Below are 20,182 nucleotides of genomic sequence, written 5' to 3'. Positions count from 1 at the left end.
TTTAGCAATTAGGCCTACATTTTAGACTAAATGCATCCTTCTACATCCACATAAAGCTCAGAATCTGCATGAAGTGCAGGTTTGAGATTGAATAGAATTGTCGCTTCTTCTCTAAAGTCTGGAAATAAATGAGCCAAAAGTATATGTGAAGCAAGTGATAAACCATTGAACTGACCGTGGCAGACATTGTTTAGTGTGCTCGGGGACATTTCTAACAGCAGCTGTGGTTATGAACAATTTTGGGAAGCTACTACAGCAACTCAACTGAACGTAAAGGGCGCTAATGGCTCTCAGTCCTCCGAATGTCAGCCCCACTGGTTTTCAAGGGCACCGTACTGATGGGGATTTGGTTAACGGGAGGGGAGGGGGCCTTCGGTGCGGCTCATGACGTCACCGTGTCCCGACGTAATCCTCTCGCGCTAGAGTCCTATCAGCAGAGGAGGGCGAGCGCGCGGGGACGCGAGGAAGCACTAATCTCTCCAGAATGGATCAGCGTAACCGAGACGCAAACGAGGCCATTTAACACTACAGCAGAAGATGATTACGATTAAAAACGGGATACAATCGGTGTGTTTCGGCGGTAAACGACAGGCGTGATCTCATTGCTCGCTGCGGGATGCAGGAGGGATACGACGGCAGCTCAAAAGATGCTCGACGGAGAAAATAAAGCATCGTGTTTACGGGGGACTTTAGTGGTGTTTCAGTCAATTTGCTTTGGCGGTGATATTATTTTGAATAAGGTTGGTCGACAGCTTTTTGTAAAATAGTTGATCGTGTATTCTGAGAAAGTGTTTTGTTTACACTTGATGTAGTCTGAGGGATGCACTACTGCAGAGGTCAGCAAAATGAGTGAGAATCATAACAATGCGCGCCCTTCGGAGGGATACCTTCTTCATTGCTTCCGTTCTATCGCCCGCAATGCAATTCCTTGATCTATACGATACCGATTTATTCATGATATGCTATATTTGGCCATTGACATTCTTTTTGAATTCCTAATCGTACTGCCACTGAGGCACACAAATCCCAGAGACCCAAAAGAAGGAGGACAATAGCTGTGGCTGCTTGCATTGAGGCTGCAGAATCATATAAAGAGCAGCTCTTAAAGGGAGTGAATATAGGCCACTGGTTGGCCTGCTCTGCGCAATATATGCGTTGGTATTTGACTGTCTTTAACGCGAAACTGAAATAGGAAACAATGTACAAACACTATTGTGATTGTAATTTTGACGTTTTGTCGTCGGCGTGTTGTCAAAACGCATTACGACATCCCTCTTTGCGGTACTCTTTGAAGAGCAGCCTGCTCTGGCGTGCGCGCGTCATGGAGGGTGGTGACACGGGCCCGCCACTCTGCGTGTTCACGGCGGACCTTGATTTAATATCCATACAATTAAGGCACGCGGTGAATGCCAAGAGAGGGGCCTTACAACGGCGAACCTGTATCGTTAAGGAAAATGAGCAGCAGAGATGCGCAGATCCGGAGTGAAGGCTAGTAAAGCCAAAGAGCTGAACAGGAACTGAGGCCGCTTGGTTTGCAGGCGCATGATAGGAATATTAATTTCGGGAGCTGACAGGAATGTGAAATTCCTCTTCTAATTAGTCTATTTCTACTGTTATATGAGGTCATTTTCATATAGCCTATTAATAATAATAAAATAGATTTAAGACTATTTAGTAGATGCTTAAATTCCATAATTTTATCAAGCCATGGAGTGTAAACAACAAAGAATATTATAGGGATTTGGTAAAATAGTCACTACACTGCTTGAAGAAACCTTGAGCAAATATTTAAAATGTTAGACATGAATGTTTTTTGTGTCCAAATGAAATCTGGTTTCCATTGCAAAACTGAAGACGCAGAAAAACCGAAGACAGAAGGTGAACAGTATATCCTGAAAAGAATGGCTGATCAAACATTACCTACATTATCATGTTCTGTGATCACCATTTGGTCTTGTATTGGTAATCGTTTAAAAACAATTGGCAATTGTCTTTGATTTCTAATGTGTATTGAGTGTATACTTGTATAAATACTGCATTCAACTGAAATATATGGATTTGTTTAGAAAAAAATAAAATACGTCAGGAGGACATTATTGTATACAATACATAAGACTTACTGTTTTCAAATATCAAAACTGTCCAATCTTTTAATCCGCACAGAGCATCCTCTGCCAAGACCTGTCACTTCTTTCCACACTTTCTTTGTTTACCTGTCAATAAACCCTCATTTCATGCAAATCTGTTGCCTGCCTAGAAATCTTGCTTCATGTTTTTATTTTTGGCCAGAACTCTGCTTCTGTTATCTAGATGAGTAGAACAAGATGGCAGCCAATCAGTACAGATGGCCGTGTACGCAGTTATCTAGATTCAACTCTCATACAAGAGCGATAGCATTATATTATGAGTTGTTTCAGTAATAGATTCAACACCTATTTCAATATTTTTACATGACCTCTAGGAAATCATACTGCTATTTATGTGTGAGACACAGGCCAAAGACCTCTGCGTTTGACCACAGTGTGCTGATGTAGCTCTCATTGGCTGTTTATTTTAATTACTGATGTTCCATCTCAGCGGTCTAAGCAAGTGGCAGGTGTGCACATAGTAAATAAAGCGGGCTACCATCTTTACACTATTGAACCTTTACTGTGTATAAGGCTTATAGCACAACGCTTGTATAAACATTCTTCAACTCAACCATGAATGGTTAAGGTGGAGTGAATAAAATATTCTTTGCACTATCTGCAAATCTAAAAATGACCAATAACACAACTTTAGACACATGAATACAGATCAACTATTTAACCCTATCAAAAGGAACATTTATGAAGCATTGATGAGTATACCGAGATGAGGGAATTACAGTATTTCCACATTTGTTACAATTAGTTCTATTTCTAAGTTTATTTTAAAGCTAAATAACAAATATATGTCCATCGTGTCTTAAAACTAAGCATGTCTATCCTACGTGTTCATCAAAGGTGATTTCTTAAAATTAAAACTGCTCAGGTGGGTGTGAATAGGTTAAAAGGTGATACAGAACTGTGTTTTGGGCATCAAGGTGCAAAAAACAATTAGTAGAGTAACAACACAGTTTTCCCAACAAAGCAAGGCAGTAAAAAGAACACCTTCAAACACCAATTACACCATATAGTATTATTTTAATAATGAGCATGATCAAATCTAAGAACGTGATAGATAGTGACCTTCCAATACAATGCATATTCATTTCAGGGGTGACTTAAATGTTTGTCTTGTAACTCTTTTTTAATATTTTTAGTATTTCATATATTTTCATGAATCTTTTGTTATATGACTATAGAAATCTGAAACCCTCACACGATTCAATTCCGCTCTCCCACACACAAACACACAAAACAGCAAGCAGGTCCTAAAAAAATCACGCACAGAAACCATATACTCTTTTTTTGTTTGTTTGTTTGTTTTTCTTACCTTTAACAGTAAACCAGTAACATTAATTTTCAGGTTACACATTTGAGGCGTTCTTCGTTACTGTTATAATTAGGCCTATATGATCCTACGTTAAAGCTTAGCAATATACTGAGGACATGGGGAGGGAAAAAAGCGATAAAATTAAATCTGTTAAGAAAGGACAAAGAACAAAACAACAAAAAAAGAAGTGATGCATCTAAAGTGATTTCAAATTATAAGAAGTGAATTGCTACATCTCTCAGATTGGCTTAAAGAAACAGCGACCTCTGCTGGGCGGGGTTTGAACAGTAAGTAGTTACATCTCCGCTCTTAAACATTAAGCATGTATGGGAACAGAGTCTGAGCACTGGGCTCTGAACCGCAACGAAAACATTAGTTTTACTTTTTTTTTTTTTAGTCCAGCCAGTGACAATGTTGACTTCCCTTGGTTAAGGATGCATGGGATGTCGTCTCCCTGATTACGCTGTTTCATTTGAGGTATTGAACAGCCATTATTAAACGGTTTCCGTAGCTTTAAAATGTTAAGGCTCCAAGCAGGAAAAACAGAAAAGAAAAAACAAAACCTGTGACATAAGTGGCTCGTCACTGAACAAAAAAAGAAAAAAAAAAAAAAAAAAAAAAAAAAAAAAAAAAAAGTCAAGTGTTATATAATTCAAAAATATAGTTTTTTATAACATCATCTCATGTCAAGACACATGTCATTGTCCCTTCTATGCAGTTGCACGAATCTCCACAAATCTTGATCTACAGAAAGTAAAACTGGCCATTACAGTTACTGATGCTGGAGATGCCCCTCCCCTCCAACCAGAGCTAGTCTGAACACCCCCCCCCCCAACCTCTGCCATATCACATGACTGACACACACTCCACCACTTTCCCTGATACACACACATACGTACATACATACATAGATCACAGAAGTCACTATCCATTCATTTAACCAACTCTGAATGGCATGGTGAGGAGCAGTGGGGCTGAAGAAACAAAAATATAGGATGAAATAAAAGACTTGTGCAGATATCGGTTGGTCAAAGGGGGGAGGGAGGTGTATGAAAACAATACCAAACAAAAAATAACAAAAGAAATCAAAATGATGACGCGACGTTGAGAGGTGCTAATCGACTTCAGCCCCCACAGGTGAAGCCGGAGGCGCAGAGGCTCGAGTCTGACGCTGGCTGAAGTCACCAGAATTAAATAGAAAAAACATAATGATTGTTTATTTTTTTAAATTTCATCTTGTGTCCTCTTTAAATTTTATTTTCAAATGGTCAGTCCTAAAACAACTGCTCATCATATGTAGGGGGCAGCCTTCTATTGTTTATTTCGGTTCTGGCGTTCCTGCGAGAGAGAAACAAGGAGAGAGAAATGGAGGGAAGGTTACTCTGATGTACATAAAATTCCAAAACTGATTTCATAAAAAAAAAAAAAAAAAAACTACTACTGCATTTCAACAATAAAAAGGCATCATTTTGTACTACTTTTAAAATCTCACACAAAAGCCAGGGTTACTGCCACTTTTTACCCTTGAATTTCCTTGACTTAAACAGTTATTTGTCATTTGGATCTTTAAAAACATTTACACTCAGTCATGTCAGCTTCTAAAGTAAGTTTCATGCCAAGTACAGGGTAGTACATGAGCTTTCAAAGTTTAAAGTGGAGTGTTTAACAAGAAAATATAATTTCATTCTATCTACTTCAAAATTTCATGTATTTTTCGTAATTATTTGTTAAATTTACTAGCGAATTTCTGAGTGAAAACTGTCACTATCATTTTTTTCATTATATCATTACAAAATGCATAAAATCCTATAATAAACATTGATCATTTACATACAGAAAGAGAAAATCTATATAAGATTTTAGGTGCATTGTTTAACAAAATTCTGAAAGATTTCCTTTAGACATTTTACTAAACACAGTCCTCAGGGAATTTTCTAAGTAAAACTGTTACTGTATGTGATTGAACACTATAGTTTAACAGAATATATTTTAAAGTTAAAAGAGTGTTACAGGAACAGCTACCTTCAATAAAAAGTGTAATTCATAACAAATTAAATATTTTAGAGTTGAGCATAAAATCTGGAAATATCAATTTTTAAATCTTCTATAACCATGTTAGCCCTGGAAAACAATACTAATAAAAAAAAAGCTTACTTGATCCAGTCGGGATCGGTTCTGGAGAGGAGCAGGCTCTAGGTTCTGTCAGTGGAGATGAAAGAAAGAGATTAAAATCAAAAACATCAGTACGGTCTTAAATTTTTGTTGCATAAAAATGCCAATAACTAAATTCAATATAAAACTGCCAAATTTATCCATAACCATAAAACCACATATAAACTGAGCAAAGTAGAGCCAGTTTAAGACATATATTTTTGCGTATTGTCACCAGAAATCAGATACAATACAATTTTATTAGCCACTTGATACTTGGAGCATCACAGTACTAAAAACCACCAATGGATGAAATATTAAAGACAGAATAATGAAATAACTGAAGCATCCACAGCAAAAGCAAAGAGCATCAACCACTCCTAAACAACCAGGTAGACATCCACTGATCTATGACACTTAAAAACAGCTGTAAACTTTACATGGGCAGTTTCAGTGACATCAACAGTAGCCTGAACCCTTCACATGCCGTTCAAAGTTCTTTGGTTAATCGCTGATTATGGTCATTCACCTCTAAACAGAAATAATTTACTTCAGTATATGTATCTTTAAACCTCAAGATAGCTAATATTTTCATACAAAAACAATATCTCAATCACTAGCTAAATAATGCAGCTATTGTTTAGCAAAAAAAAAAGATTAGAAAAAGCAAGCTACCTTTCTTACCACCTCTTCCTCCTCCTGCCGTTTCTCGTAGTGTGAGAAGTCATCGAAGATGGAGGTGGTGTGTTTGTAGGTGGCGATGATCTTCAGCACCTGCTTGGCCTTCTCCAGCGGCACCTCCTGCGTGTCACGGGAGTTGGTCACGGGCTTGTTGTCATTGTTCTCCAGGCGGATGTGCCTGAGCTGGCTGTTGGGCACGTCTTTAACAAACAGCCAGTCCACATCGAATTTGCCCTTCCACTTGTCCTGCGCCCAAACGCCGGCGCTGGTGCCGTAGTCTACGGGCGAGCGCATCTCTGCCACGCCACAGAAGTGTCCGCTGCCGTTGACGCTGAACAACAGATAGACAGGACCCTTGCCGTTGATGCCGCGAAAGGCCGAATCCAGCCGCTTGTTACCGTGTTCCGTGCTGCACCAGATGGAGTACTTGATGGAGCGGTGGATGTCGTCCTCCGAGTAGCTTTTAATGATGAAAACCCGGCCATTTTTCAGGTTCCAATCAAAGTCCTTGGGATTGTAGCTGTGCGCTGCACGCAGCTTTTCAAGGACCGGGTGGGATTCCACAGCACCGGATCCCGGAGGTCCACCGCCACCACCGTTGCCGACCCCTCCGCCGCTCGATGAGCCACTGCTGTCCATGCTGCCACCCCCACCGTAAAGGGTTGCGGTTACGTGTGGGGCAACCCACCGGGTTTGAGGGGGAGGAGCAGGGTTGTGGTTCTGGTAAGGCAGTGGAGGGGGCGGACCCTGCATCGCCATCTGATGGGCTAGTGATTGGGCAGATGGCATAGGGGGCTGAGGTGGGGGCGGGAGCCCGTGAGGGTGAGGCGGTAGGTGACCCTGGGAGTGGAGCGGAGGCTGCTGCTGGTGGTGGGGCAGTGGCGAGGCCACTTTAGTCACAGGCCCCTTATTATCCCAGGTGCCAATGTCCATGTTGTGTTTGATGGGTGGCGGGGGCAGGGTGCCTCCAGCCATGGGCATCCCCGGCTTGCTCTTCAACTTCAGCTGCTGAGGCTTGGCCGGTTTGCTGGCGATAGCCGCCCAGGATGTGGGTTTGGGAGGCGGTAGCCCTAGTGGAGTCCCGCCGTTACCCGTGGCCACAGCAGCCGCCACCGGCCCTCCACCGATCACCGAGCCCACCGTCTTCACTCCGGAACCACCTCCGGTCACATCACCGCCGATCTTCAACCCCACCATGCCCTGCTCTAAGCTGTTCATACCAGGCGCCTTATTCAGGGTGTCGCTTGGGAAGCCCGTTTGCCCGTCGGGTACCAGGGTGCCACCTAAAGAACTGGGCGGGTAACTGTAACTGCCCCCGTATGCAGAACTCTGAGTCTGCTGGCCCTGGGAGCCGCTCGTACCCCAGGCGGAAAACGCTGGGTTTTCAGGGAAAAAGTTAAAGCGGTGTGGATAGATGCTGCTACCCAGACCCCCTGGCTGTCCAAACACAGTGTCATGCATGAAGTGATGGTCTCCATTGCTGAGTGGGGCGTATGGAGTGAGGTACGGGATCGGCGGGTCTCCGCCGGTGGACCAGGGGGCCTCGCTGAGGGGGTACGGGAACCCAATCGAGGGGGCATAGTAGCTAGACAGGTATGGGTCGGTCATTGATTGGTAACTGTTATTCTGAGGGATAATCAGAAATAGAGTTGTTAGAATTAATGACAAAATGCAAACCAAATATTCTAATTTCAAAAAGCATTAAAACAGATCAGACCTGATTCTTAGCAGACACTCCATAGTCAAAAGGAAATTATTTTAAACTTCAGGACAATTTATAGACAATGATGTAGTATATTGCACAACCAGTTCCTTTTAGTAATGTACTGTGGTTGTGGTAATATATACTGGTAATAAAAAAAAAAAAAGATAAAAAAAACTACAGTCAAAATTTCCAGAGTAAAACCTAATTGGTTATTAATATTTTCCCTTGCAGCAATTACAGCAGCAGAAAAGTTTTTTAAAACATTTTTCCCAGAGTAAAACCTAGTTAGTTATTATTACTCTTCTTTCGCTAATTAATTATTTTGGTTCAAAATACTGTGTTTTTACATGCACAAGCCAACAAGGATAATGCACTTTAAAAAAAAAACATATTCAGTATTTTGTTTTCTTAAAAAACATGCTTATGCTGAGAAGCAAAACTGTAAAAACATTAGATGCGTTTTCAGAGAATATATGTTGATTTTATTTATGTATGATATGAATATATGTTTAGTTTTTTCTCTATTTCACACCAAGACAAAAACACATTTCTCACCGGATTAGACTGGCCAGTGAGGTATGGTTCAAAGTCATTGTCGTGGACTGTTTCCTTTTGATGAAGAGAGCCATTTTGCACTGAAATAAAAATCGATGTTAAACATCAGGGTTACTTCTCACATCACTACATCTGATAACAAACTCAAAGCACTTGCTAAATCCAACAGTCTTCTCTGTCCCTTGGAAGATATCACTTGACCAACGCTACGCTATTCACATTTTAGATCTTTAACAAATGACAAACGAGTACAGTAATGTGAACTCCACCTCACTGATCTCAGTGAGTCATTCACCACATGTTCTGTCTGACTACCATGATACTACAGACAGTCATAGATGAAGATGACCATCTAAAAATTACTCAAGCCAAAGGACAAAAATTAACTACAGTAGTTAATGCTACAGAATAATGAAGCATAATCTATTTAATACGCTCGAAAGTCAAGATCCCATTGCCAATTGATGTGTCAGAGTGGTGTTAATCCAACAGGAGCAGTTCTGGCCTCCAAGAGGAGGTATAGCCTATGGCTCCATCAGGTGATTGATTGAGCTCTCAAACAACATTATTTGAATGATACAACACAGAACCAGGCCTTGACTGAGAATGAATGCCCGAATTTGACTTAACAGCAACAGCTGAGAGCATTAATAATGGTAAAACTGGACTTAATGTAAATGAATGAGCCTATCCTGGACGTTTCATTTCTAAATATGTATGGACATACATAATATTCAGCAAACTCACCTTTAGCGTCTTGCCCTTTGGATGTCTTCCCATTCAGTAGGTGATTAGAGATGGATAAAAACAACAAGATAAAACATTAACACCTTTGAATTATAAGTCTTCGTGTTTAACATGTAACGTTAAATACTACACAACGTTCCATGCTTTTAATCCACATCGACTCCATCAGAGCATCAGCAATAAATCAATCACTATCAGGAGTCGCTCGCCATTCGTTATTATTAAAGAGAAACGGGGGCTTATGTTGATATTTATTTAGTCAATCAAGGAATTACACGTCCACCCGGAGAGCTAAAAGATTTCGTCGACCACACAGATAAGCCCAAGTCCAGAGAAAACTGGTTATAACTCTCGGAAGCCGATGAAAGAGATTGTGTACTAAATTAAGTTTTATCCTGATGCTCCACTGGAGTAAAACGCATTTTGCGATGTGTCGAACGGAAATGTCTGTTTGGACCGAAGAAACGCGAGGTAGTGTTCAATGAAACGAGTGGGGAAAATGCTAACTCGTTAGCCATCGCGCTTGTATGAAGCAAGCAGAGGCAGAAGCCCGTAATGTCTCCGCAGAAGCGGCGGAGGCTGCACGCGCATTCCCTGCTCCTCCTAAAGGCCTTAGCGACGCCGTGCCACTCCAACCTAACGTACCTGTGGGTCAATACTGGTGGTAGACATAATTCATCAAGAGGGCTTCTTTAGATTCAGCAAGAGTCTTGCAAAGAAAAAAAGAAGCAGCAGCAGCGAGGGTGCTCGGCGTAACCCGAAGCCCGTGGGTTCCTCTCGGCTCCGTGCAGGCTGAACTGCGCTTTTTTCAGCAACTTCCACGACTTGATTCCGGCGATCCGGTCCTCGCGAGCACACTAAAAGTCCAGCCTGAGGATGTTTCCGAGAGGATCAGAGGCTCTGCGGTTTTGGGGTTTAATCCAAGGCTGTCACAAGCCGAGTGTAAATTTATTTAAAAGTGTATATATATATATTTATATATATATATATATTTTTTTCCTCCTTCCAGCCCGCAGTTATTGTGCACCTCTGTTCACTTCCGCCCAATGGCCGCTCCATCCGGGATCTGCGCGGAGGGACTGACGCCACATGGACCGGGTGGCCATGCGGAGGTGATCAACCTGAGAAAATTGGAAAAAAAGTTCTTACTGCATAATTATCTTCTTTCTCTTAGTAAATAAACTATTTCATATGTGTTCTTCCTTCTAATAATTGCCTAAGGAAATTTAAAGTGTAGCTAGTAACCTATATTTAGTTACTAAACGAGGGCTGTACATTTTTTACCTATAATTACATATTTATCTTAATAGTATAAATATGTCTGTAATAAATTATTTAAGATAATAATAAAAATTAAAATATAGATTATAGGGCTGCACAATTAATCGAATTTGTAATCGTAATTACAATTATGGATGCCACAATTAGCCTACGTAATCGTTCAAAGCGGCAATTAATCATTCAAAGTCCACTTATGTTATTCTGCGTGATTAAAATGCGTTTTATTTCTTTCTATGTTATCTTAAGGGTTTTTCCCCATTATTTTAATTTTAGTTTTAGTACATAACATAATAATACCATTCATATTTTTCATATTACTTTTTTTATAATTTAAAGAAGAAACCAATCCGATGTGCTATAGTTGACTTTTGAGGCTTAATAGAAAAGCACTAAAAGTTTCGGCTTGTTTATTTTCATATAAAAATACGGCATGCGGTTGCATCAAACAATGGTATAAACATCATATAAATTGTGGTAATCTTAATTAATAATCGCAATTTCAAGGGGATAATCGACAATTATGATTTTTCAGAGGACATATCACATTAGTTAGTCTATATTGAATGGGGTTGTGTTTAATTTAGACAAAAAGAAGTGATTATCACATACCATACCATATAGGCTATTAAAAGCATACTTTTTTATAGAATTCTATAATGACGTTTCAGGTCATGCTGGTCCTTTCCTCTGGTTTCTTTACATATATATATTTATGTGTGTGTGTGTGTGTGTGTGTGTGTGTGTGTAAAATTTTCTAAAAACTTACAGTCAAATACATAAATTTCACACCAGATGTTATTGACAAGATTGATTACTTGTCATTTTCTTCAAGCTTTACTAAATTTGACTGGGATGATGAAAAATGTACTTCTTTTTTTTTTTTGAAAGCTTGTAATTTAGTTGTATTATAGGCCTAAGCTGTGCTATCACTTTCATCATTTACATTTTCACTGTTAAAAGAATGTCATTAACAAGCTCTGAGCACTCTTGTGTCAGCTAAACCTCATGCTGATAAAGGGCATTCAGGGTAGCTAATTGATATTTAGATCTAGCTATTGATCTTAGTCAGAGATGGGTGGGATGGGGGTCTTCCTGTTTAATAAGTTTGCAGTAGGAAACTATAGGAGACTGGAACCCTGCAGGGAGCAGCAGCTCTGTTTCAACATAACACCCATTTCACAGATAATGAAAAAGCTTTACTGATGAGATGCTTTTGCTGAATTTCCTAAAGTTTAAATATGTTTTCAGTTTGAAAGTGATGCAAAATGAGAGATTTTGCATCACATGTTGGATTTGGATTCTGATGTATTAGGTTGTCCTAGGATGATAAAATATTGAATCACATTGCAAATAGTGATGTCATACATAATAATCCGGTTTATTTATCAAGATTGTTGGTCTCCTAATGCTTTTGTAGTATGGCTGCAAACCGTTGCCCCCAACTCTTATTCAACTTGCGTTCTCTCATTTTATCCACTAGGTGTCAGTGTAACGGGAGTCAATTAGGGAACTTCCTCGACTACATATTAAAACTCGTGTACAGAAAAACCTTAACGAAATAAAGAGCCCCTTTTCTATAAACTATGGTGTTTTCCAAACAAATATTTATTAAGGTATGCACTACACGTATAATTTAACAAAATAAAAAATGATATGACTCACTACAGTCAGCATTCAAAAATACAGTGTTCAGTAAATGCTGTATTATTTACATTTATAAAATGAGGTTTGATGTTCCGAAAGAGTTAACTTACAATGTTTCTGTTTTGCTTGTAAGACACAGACCAGCACATGCAGGTATTGTAATCGCTCTCTCCTATACTCGCTCTCCTCTCAGAAATATGGCTTGTGTTACTGATAATAAAAGATGCTGATCATGAAACTTTTAACAGCATTTAGCTGTGTAATGACACAAGTGCATGTAAAGCAATTAATTCTTCTTCATTTAATCTCCACAATTAATAAATTGTGATCTTTACAATATGTTTAAAATGTACAAAATATAGGCTACCATTTGAACTGTAAAATTAGAAGCCACTTACTTAAATGGTATGCAAAACTGTTTCACAGAAAAATCATATCCAGAAAGGAAAATAAATATGTATTCATAAAAGCATGTGAGGTTGATTGCTGTATCCTTTGGCTTTGGATGAATAGTTACAAGGATGCCTCGTGACTTTTTTTCGTTCACTTGTTGAGTTCAAAGTGTCATTAGGAAAAATAATAATAAAACAAACATACACATATAGTTTTGAATTTTCATGCTCATATTCACATCACTCTTACTGTCTTAATTTGCATGTATTGTTTATACACAGTGTTGGGGAAAGTTACTTTTAAAAAGTAATGCATTACAATATTGCGTTACTCTCTAAAAAAGTAACTAATAACGTTACTTAGTTACTTTTTATGGAAAGTAATGCGTTACATTACTCTTGCGTTACTTTTTATATCTGGGCAGGGCTTGCTTGTTTGTTTTTAATATAAAAAGTTATATTTTTGGCAAACGTAAAAGCCCTTTCACACAAAAAGTGAAATGAATAAGCCTCAAGCTGAAGGAAAAGTAAATTCACCATCAGTACAGTAGAACGCAGAAAAAGTTTAACACACTTTAACTATAAAAAAAGAAGCACAAATGTTTATCTAGAGTCATTTTTTGCTTATTAGTATGGTTGAATTGGATCATCGAAGTTCAGCAGCAAAGACACTGGTTAATAAAATGGGATTAAATACATAAAGGATATTTGTTATTTAACATTTAATTATTGCAGGTTTGGATATTTGTTTTTTTTGATTTTATTATTTCAGGTTTACTCATTTTGAGGAATACTGAATCAGTTTTTTTATGAGTGAGATAAATTAATGCATGTTCACATTTATTCTACAACTTCAGTAACATCTTACTCCCGATTTCTCTCAACATGGGGATATGAGAGCTGTCAATCAATAAATGGGGGAAAAAAGTAACTGGAGTTACTTATTTGAAAAAGTAAATTAAAAATTAATGCATTACTTTACTAGTTACTTGACTCACGTCTCACGTTACTTGTAATGCGTTACCCCCAACACTGTTTATACATGTATACATCATTTGGAATCCATCCAATCTGGTTCATTCTGAGAATGGTTAATGTCCTTTTCTTTCATCTCTTTCCCTTTTTTCTCTTAAAATGTCGATGAGATCTGGACACTGTCACTTATACAAATCTGAAAAGTAACACAATGCAAATACAAAATTAGATTCACATGAAGTAATATCAGTTGTTTAGGAAGATTAATGAGAACCAGCAAAACATACACAAAATTACTAAAGGCACTTTTAAAAGGTGTAAGATAAAAATTATTTTACAAACATGTGTCTTCCTCTTCACTGAAGATGTTGACAACATAGCAGGCGAATACAAATCCCAGGGCCTACATGCAAACAAACAAAGCATTAGATTCAGTAAAGTCACATACAAGTCACTTTTTTTAATGAATTTCTATATTGGTGTATATGGTAGAATTACAGAAAATATTAAGCTGAAGAGTTCATATTAAAACTGAAGTTTGTAGGCATAACTTTCCAACTCAATATTCATTTGTAGGTAACAAAAAGTTGGTATGCCTGGCACAGCAGCATTGTTATAAGAAATGTTCATGAAACCTGTTTGAAAACAGTCATTATTTCGGCACACTTCAGCTTTAACAGATAATGACTTCTTCAGTTTTAGGGTCTTACAGAAATGAAGAGTTGCAGGGCGCTGTGCATAACTTCGATGTACTGAAATTCTAACACACAGCCCAGCTCAGACACCAGAGCAGGACTTTCCAGATGCTGCCATCTAGTGGTTGGGAGGTTTCTGTTCTCACAGCCTGGACCATTGTCCTTCCACCATGAACGGTAAGATGAAAGTCCCAATGACAGATAATTGCTGTCCTGCAAGAGCACAGCATTCTGAATTTGTAAGCATTCATGGCTTTGTAAACATTATTGACTTTAATGCTGTAGTACTGAGGAAACATGCAAGTTTAAAATGTTGTTTAATCCTGTTCATCTGTGGTTTGTAAGCTTATACCACAGCGATGATATCATTTCATACCAATAACATGAATGTATGTGAACTTGGTCCAGCACTAGACTGACATATGAGTAATGGGACTCTTTACCTTTGAAAGCCCTCCAAGGTCTAGATAAAGGCAACAGATAAAGACATTCCAAGTCACCCAAAACACGGTCCAGACTATATACTAAAAGAAAATGAAAGAACATAATAGACATCAGAGTTTTTAAAGATTCAGTCGGAACCACATCTAGTTAACTTCATTAAACAAAAATCCATATCTGTTAACAACCAAATTACTGTATTAGATTATATGCTACCATTAAAAAGTTTGGGGTGGGTGATGTATATCGAAAAGAAATGAACACTAATATTGTGAAATTTTATAACAATTTAAAATACCTGAATTTTGCTTTCTATGTATTTTAAAATGTAATTTATTTCTGTGATGGCAAAGCTGAATTTTCTTCAGTGTCACATGATCCTTCAGAAATCATACTGATTTTATGATCAGGAAACATTTATTATTATCATTTTTGAAAACAGTTGTGCTGATTTATATTTTTCTGGAATCTGTGATATATTTTTCTCAGAATTCTTTTGAACAAAAAGTTCCAAAGACTAGCATTTGTAGCAATCCATTCTAACATTATAAACATCTTCACTGTCCATTTGATCAGTTTAATGCATTCTTCCTAAATTAAAGCATTAAAAATATATATAAATAATTTTACTAATCTCTTTTGAATGGTATTTATTTATTAGTTTTTGATAAAAAAATAATAATATTTATCATATAATAATATTAATCAGTGGAAATTTATTATCGAACTGAATACATTTATTTCAATTTAAAATATTTTAATAAATTTGTTAATTTAGGAATTTTCGTTTTATAATTAGTATCAGTATTTTATAAATAATAAGTATAAATAATGTATTTTTATGAATAAGTTATGTTACATTGTTGTTTTAATGAAACAAGTTTTATTAAATGCAATATTATTTAACATACCTATGAAATTTCAAAAGTACACACCAAAACCGTAAATACAGTACACACCAAAACTATATAGCGGGGCTTATAGTGGACTGTCCCAAACAAGCCCAATATCACCACAATGACATGCAGGAAGTTGACAAGGATGGGTGCCCACTGGTAACCTAGAAAGTCGAACACCTGTCTCTCCACAGCAGTGATCTAAAAAAAAGACAGAGAGTATGATATGATCAAGATCTCTATACATTGATAAAACAGTAAAACCACCAGCTACTTTGCATCTACACAACCAAAAAATACCTCATGCTGCCCCAAACACAATAATGATGGAGACCCCATCTCTCTTTCCCAGAGACACACAATCAAAACCCCACTTCTGTTTTTCCACATGCTGGCTTTTTACTCAGGGTTGCCAGGGTAACAGAGCCAATGGGGTACAAAGCATGTGACAGAGATACAGAGAGTGAGAGGTGGAGAAAGAGAAAAGGAGGGCAGGAGGGAGGGAGATGGGGTGAACGAGAGGAGATGAGGGCTCTCCTTGGAGGTCAGAGGCTCAGTGAGAGGAGATGTATGATTCAGAGAGAAGGTGCTGGGTGTGGGGGATGCTGCTCTTCTCATAAAGCTTCACTGCAGCAGTCATAAACCCTCTCTCTGCCACTAAGCACCCATCCCCCATACAATCTCTCTCATCTGTATGCCATAATGCTGCTGTGTACCAGCTGTCCCCAGAGGTTCCACCTCAAATCAACCATTCGTAGCATGTCTTCACCACAGTCCCCCTCCGCTGTGTTCCAGCATGAGGTGCGTTGACTTTAACCAGCCAAACATAAAACAGTGAGATGTTTCACAGATACAGATGAGCTATCCGCTTTTGGTAACAGACGTCTGCATTACAAACTCAGATTATACAATATATATCCATCCTGGTAAATCTAATTCACAAACATGAACAGTCTTCAACTCATTTGAAATATTTAAAGGATATATGAAATCACCGTTATACACAGCAACAGTGGCTGAACCTGTTGATAGTCGACAAGACAGATGAATGTTAAGCCAAGACTTATAGGTGCCAAATGTTACACAGTATTGGACATGGTATGGCAGACATGCAGCAGACCTCTCTTTTTCTGTTCACTGGCAGTAAAAGGTGTGAAATGGTAAATTGAATTCGTTAAACCGGTTAAACCATACAGCTATATTTTCTTTCTGAGCCATCCTAAGATCAACTGTACACAACTGTAAAGACTAATAACTGCATGCTTCTGTTCTGCGCTGTCTTACTGAATCTTCATCATTTATTCAGTAGGTGACAGTATTTAAAAAAAAGGTAAAGACTGAGTTAATCCACTGAAATTATAGTCCAAATGTGATGTCATATCAGATTGCTAATATGTAAGCATCTCCACTCTCTATTTCTTTCATGCACATTTACACAGTCAATAGAAAGAAAGGAAAGACAGAAAAGCTAAGGTTAGATCAAAGTTAAAAGCCATATAAAGGTTAAGCAGAATAACAGCAGGGATGTAGGTCACTGTCTCTGTTGGTGTTCAGCACAGAAACAAGAGGGTTTGCTCCTGTGGAGAACACAAGTGCAGCTACTGAACTGAGATGACCAGATGTATCCAATATATCACTTTGTTAAAGGAGAAAAGGATCTTGCACCACTGAAAAACCATGTGCAACCAATGAGATAAATATGCATTAAACACACATTCAAATGCACATAAATAAACATTTCTCTGTATAACAATGCACAGTTGACATCTCTTATGTAGGAAATCTGCAATTTAAATAAGTAGATTGTATTCTATGCTGAATAAATGGATGGGTGGATGGATGATGGATATTTAAAAAAATCCTTTAAGAGAAATTTTGATGTAATACCAGAAGTAAGAACTGATACATATGACAGAGAAACACATTACAGTAAATACAGAATATAAATATAGAAATATAAAAATGAGAGAAAAGAACAACAAATGTTTACATAAGCAAGGCTATAAATACAATGTGCACAACAAACACAGTAGCTATACATAATATACTACAGACTAATGTATTATTTGCACTCACTTCAGTTCTCATTGTACTCTATTACAAAAATAAATAAATAAATAAAAATGTAGTTTTGTGTGTGCTCCTTCACAATAATTCATTTTTATAATAGTCCCATAACTGTCCAAAAGTGTTTATGTGCAACCACATTCTGACGAGATATACAAACGCTTCCAATAGTCTACTTAAAAGTCTACGTACAATTATAGTATGTTTGCACTAATTATAAATGAAAAACTTGGGTTATTGGCTCAAAACCTTGATTCTTTCTAACAATGGACTATTTAAAAGACTAAACTTGTTGTCCAGATATTCAGAAACTCGTCTCGAAATGTCATAAACAGTGACAGATTATTAAATGCGATACAAAACTGCAGGGAGTAGACGCTTGTTTTACTACAATTCTATAACGCACTTACCAGCTGAAGAGCGCAGAAGAACATTAACATACACCTCCCCGAGCAGCAGCCCATCTTCACTATTCTCTCCGGTATAAACGTAAAACTCAAAATGGTAAGTAAAACAGATTCATTTTGAGGTAGCCTGTTTTTAGCAGTATTTTTCAGTAAGCTATGCTTTTCTTACAAGGGGCTGTGATCATATCTGTAAATACAAAGCACATAGGGTTAAAAAAAACAATATGAAGCGGTAGGCGGGGGTAAATAAAATGGGGTGGGTCCTTATAACAGCCACCGCCTCCCGATGCGCTGTCGAGAGGAAGCGGAAGGCGGAGCACTAGCGGCTGGAAGAGCTAGCAAATGATATTACCTTCCATAGAAATCCAGATCTGACTACCATTAACGCTACTGGGTTGTTTAGGCTGGATTAAACCAGGGGGTTAACTAATATTGAAGTTTCAGCATTTACATAGCCTACACTTTGTTTGTTATTTTAGCCTATACACAATATTTTCAGAGGCAAGTTTAAGGTGTATGATTTTATTGCATGGTTAATTACAATGGGGGTAAAAAAACTCAGAAAGTTTATGGTTAGTAGTTATTTATAACATAACGGCCGAGTTGCTAATTTTCATTCACTTTGAATTGTACGGCTGTCAAGCAATGTAAGATTTTTTGCGTGTGTGAGTGTGTGCAGTGCCTTAAATTGCAACCTGTTCCTCATATAATTGTTGCTATGTAAGTTCAAAAGACTTTTAATAAACAAGTCTCATTCTTGGTGCCTTTTTTCCCAACAACTAGTCCCCATCCACTTTCATTGAATGGAAGAGAACTTGGACATTCTGCTTCTGGACGTATTGCACATAACAAAATAATAAAGTCACATGGGTTTGAAACAACACTGATGAAAGAACTTCTTTGTAGCCTACTCCCTTTACTTACCTGAGCAAACAATGAAAACTCAACACAAACACAAACGTCAGAACATCATATATGCAATTTTTATTATTTTTTTTTAGAGTAATTAGATGTCAGCCTTGAGGTTGCATTTTTCACCTACTTGAGTAGCCCCTGCAGTGCCCAGCCATGTTCAGCACATATCACCCACCTGAACACAGCTGCCTGCTGCAGTGAGTATATGCTTGCTGGCATGGTCGGTAGTCCCACAGATGGGTGATTAAAAGCAGGGTGCAGGGGTTTAGGTCTGTGAGTCTCAGTATGTGCTGATAAACACATTTTCTTTAGAGAAAGCTGTAGGTTTGATTGGTGTGCTGGCATCTAGAACATGTTTGTGAATCTTTGCTCTCCTTTTGAGCCCATATCTCTGTGTGTTTGCATAGCCCACAGATTCTTGTTATCTGTAGTTTGTAGCATTAAAGGGGTCATATGATGCTGCTAAAAATAACATTATTTTGTGTATTTGGTGTAAATGAAATGTGTTTATGCAGTTTAAGGTAACAAAAACACATTATTTTCCACATACTGTTCATTATTGTTTCTCCTCTGCCCCGCCTTCTGAAACGCGTCGATTTTTACAAGGCTCATCGGTCTGAAAAGTGAGGTGTGCTGTTATTGGCCAGCTATCTAGTGCATTGTGATTGGCCGAATACCTCAAGTGTGTGACTGAAATGTTACGCCCCTTAACATGTGTTGCCCTGTCCCGCCGGAACGACGAGACATAAACATAAAACCCATTATAAAAGTGATATAAACATGATTTCTGGTCGTGTCCTCTTTTGGAAGGCCAAACAAAGTAGTTTCGCATTCTCAATGAAACAGCGTCACACACCGCGGCCTTGAGTGAGCGGAGGCTGGCTTGAGTGAGCAGAGGCGGGGGGGCTTGAGAACGACACGGCTGATGGATTCTACGAAGGAGCGTCCGTTGGTCTTGCCACATGTGAGGACCCCGGGCTGGACTCCGCTTTGTCCACGGTGAAAGCCGATCCGGCGACCCACAGTACAAAGTTGATGTATTTCCTCAGCGACCAGCATAGATCAGCTCCAGGCATGACGAAGTGGATATCGTACTCTTTTGGAAGGCCAAACAAAGTAGTTTTGCTTTCACAGTGAAACACACAGCGTCTATTTGACATGGCAGCAGCGGCAA

At 38.4% G+C, this 20,182-nt stretch overlaps 2 protein-coding genes across 4 annotated transcripts; both read right to left on the bottom strand.

The window, feature by feature from the left end:
- Positions 1-4,578: 4,578 nt before the first annotated feature.
- On the bottom strand, positions 4,579-10,356 carry LOC109095272 (YTH domain-containing family protein 1-like). Of its 2 annotated transcripts, none has more exons than XM_042729655.1 (6): positions 9,941-10,356; positions 9,296-9,320; positions 8,549-8,628; positions 6,292-7,914; positions 5,611-5,655; positions 4,579-4,794 (listed from the first exon to the last, which is right to left on the bottom strand). In XM_042729655.1, exons 1-6 carry the CDS (start codon positions 9,965-9,967, stop codon positions 4,768-4,770), a joined length of 1,827 nt encoding a protein of 608 aa, XP_042585589.1. In that variant the 5' UTR covers positions 9,968-10,356; the 3' UTR covers positions 4,579-4,767. The 2 variants fall into 2 exon arrangements, with proteins under 2 accessions (XP_042585589.1, XP_018964508.2); XM_019108963.2 differs by having other exon boundaries at positions 6,283-7,914; positions 9,941-10,354.
- A 3,168-nt stretch (positions 10,357-13,524) lies between these two features.
- nkain5 (sodium/potassium transporting ATPase interacting 5) lies at positions 13,525-18,317 on the bottom strand. Of its 2 annotated transcripts, none has more exons than XM_042729654.1 (6): positions 18,097-18,317; positions 15,683-15,820; positions 14,726-14,806; positions 14,298-14,495; positions 13,926-13,990; positions 13,525-13,783 (listed from the first exon to the last, which is right to left on the bottom strand). In XM_042729654.1, exons 1-6 carry the CDS (start codon positions 18,148-18,150, stop codon positions 13,774-13,776), a joined length of 546 nt encoding a protein of 181 aa, XP_042585588.1. In that variant the 5' UTR covers positions 18,151-18,317; the 3' UTR covers positions 13,525-13,773. The 2 variants fall into 2 exon arrangements, with proteins under 2 accessions (XP_042585588.1, XP_042585587.1); XM_042729653.1 differs by having other exon boundaries at positions 13,930-13,990; positions 18,097-18,316.
- Positions 18,318-20,182: the final 1,865 nt, after the last annotated feature.

This window comes from Cyprinus carpio, chromosome B8 (genome assembly GCF_018340385.1).
Source record: "Cyprinus carpio isolate SPL01 chromosome B8, ASM1834038v1, whole genome shotgun sequence".
Classification (NCBI taxonomy): Eukaryota; Metazoa; Chordata; class Actinopteri; order Cypriniformes; family Cyprinidae; genus Cyprinus; species Cyprinus carpio.
The sequence above is the reverse complement of the archived record's forward strand: the minus strand, read 5'-3'. Positions and strand labels throughout refer to the sequence as shown.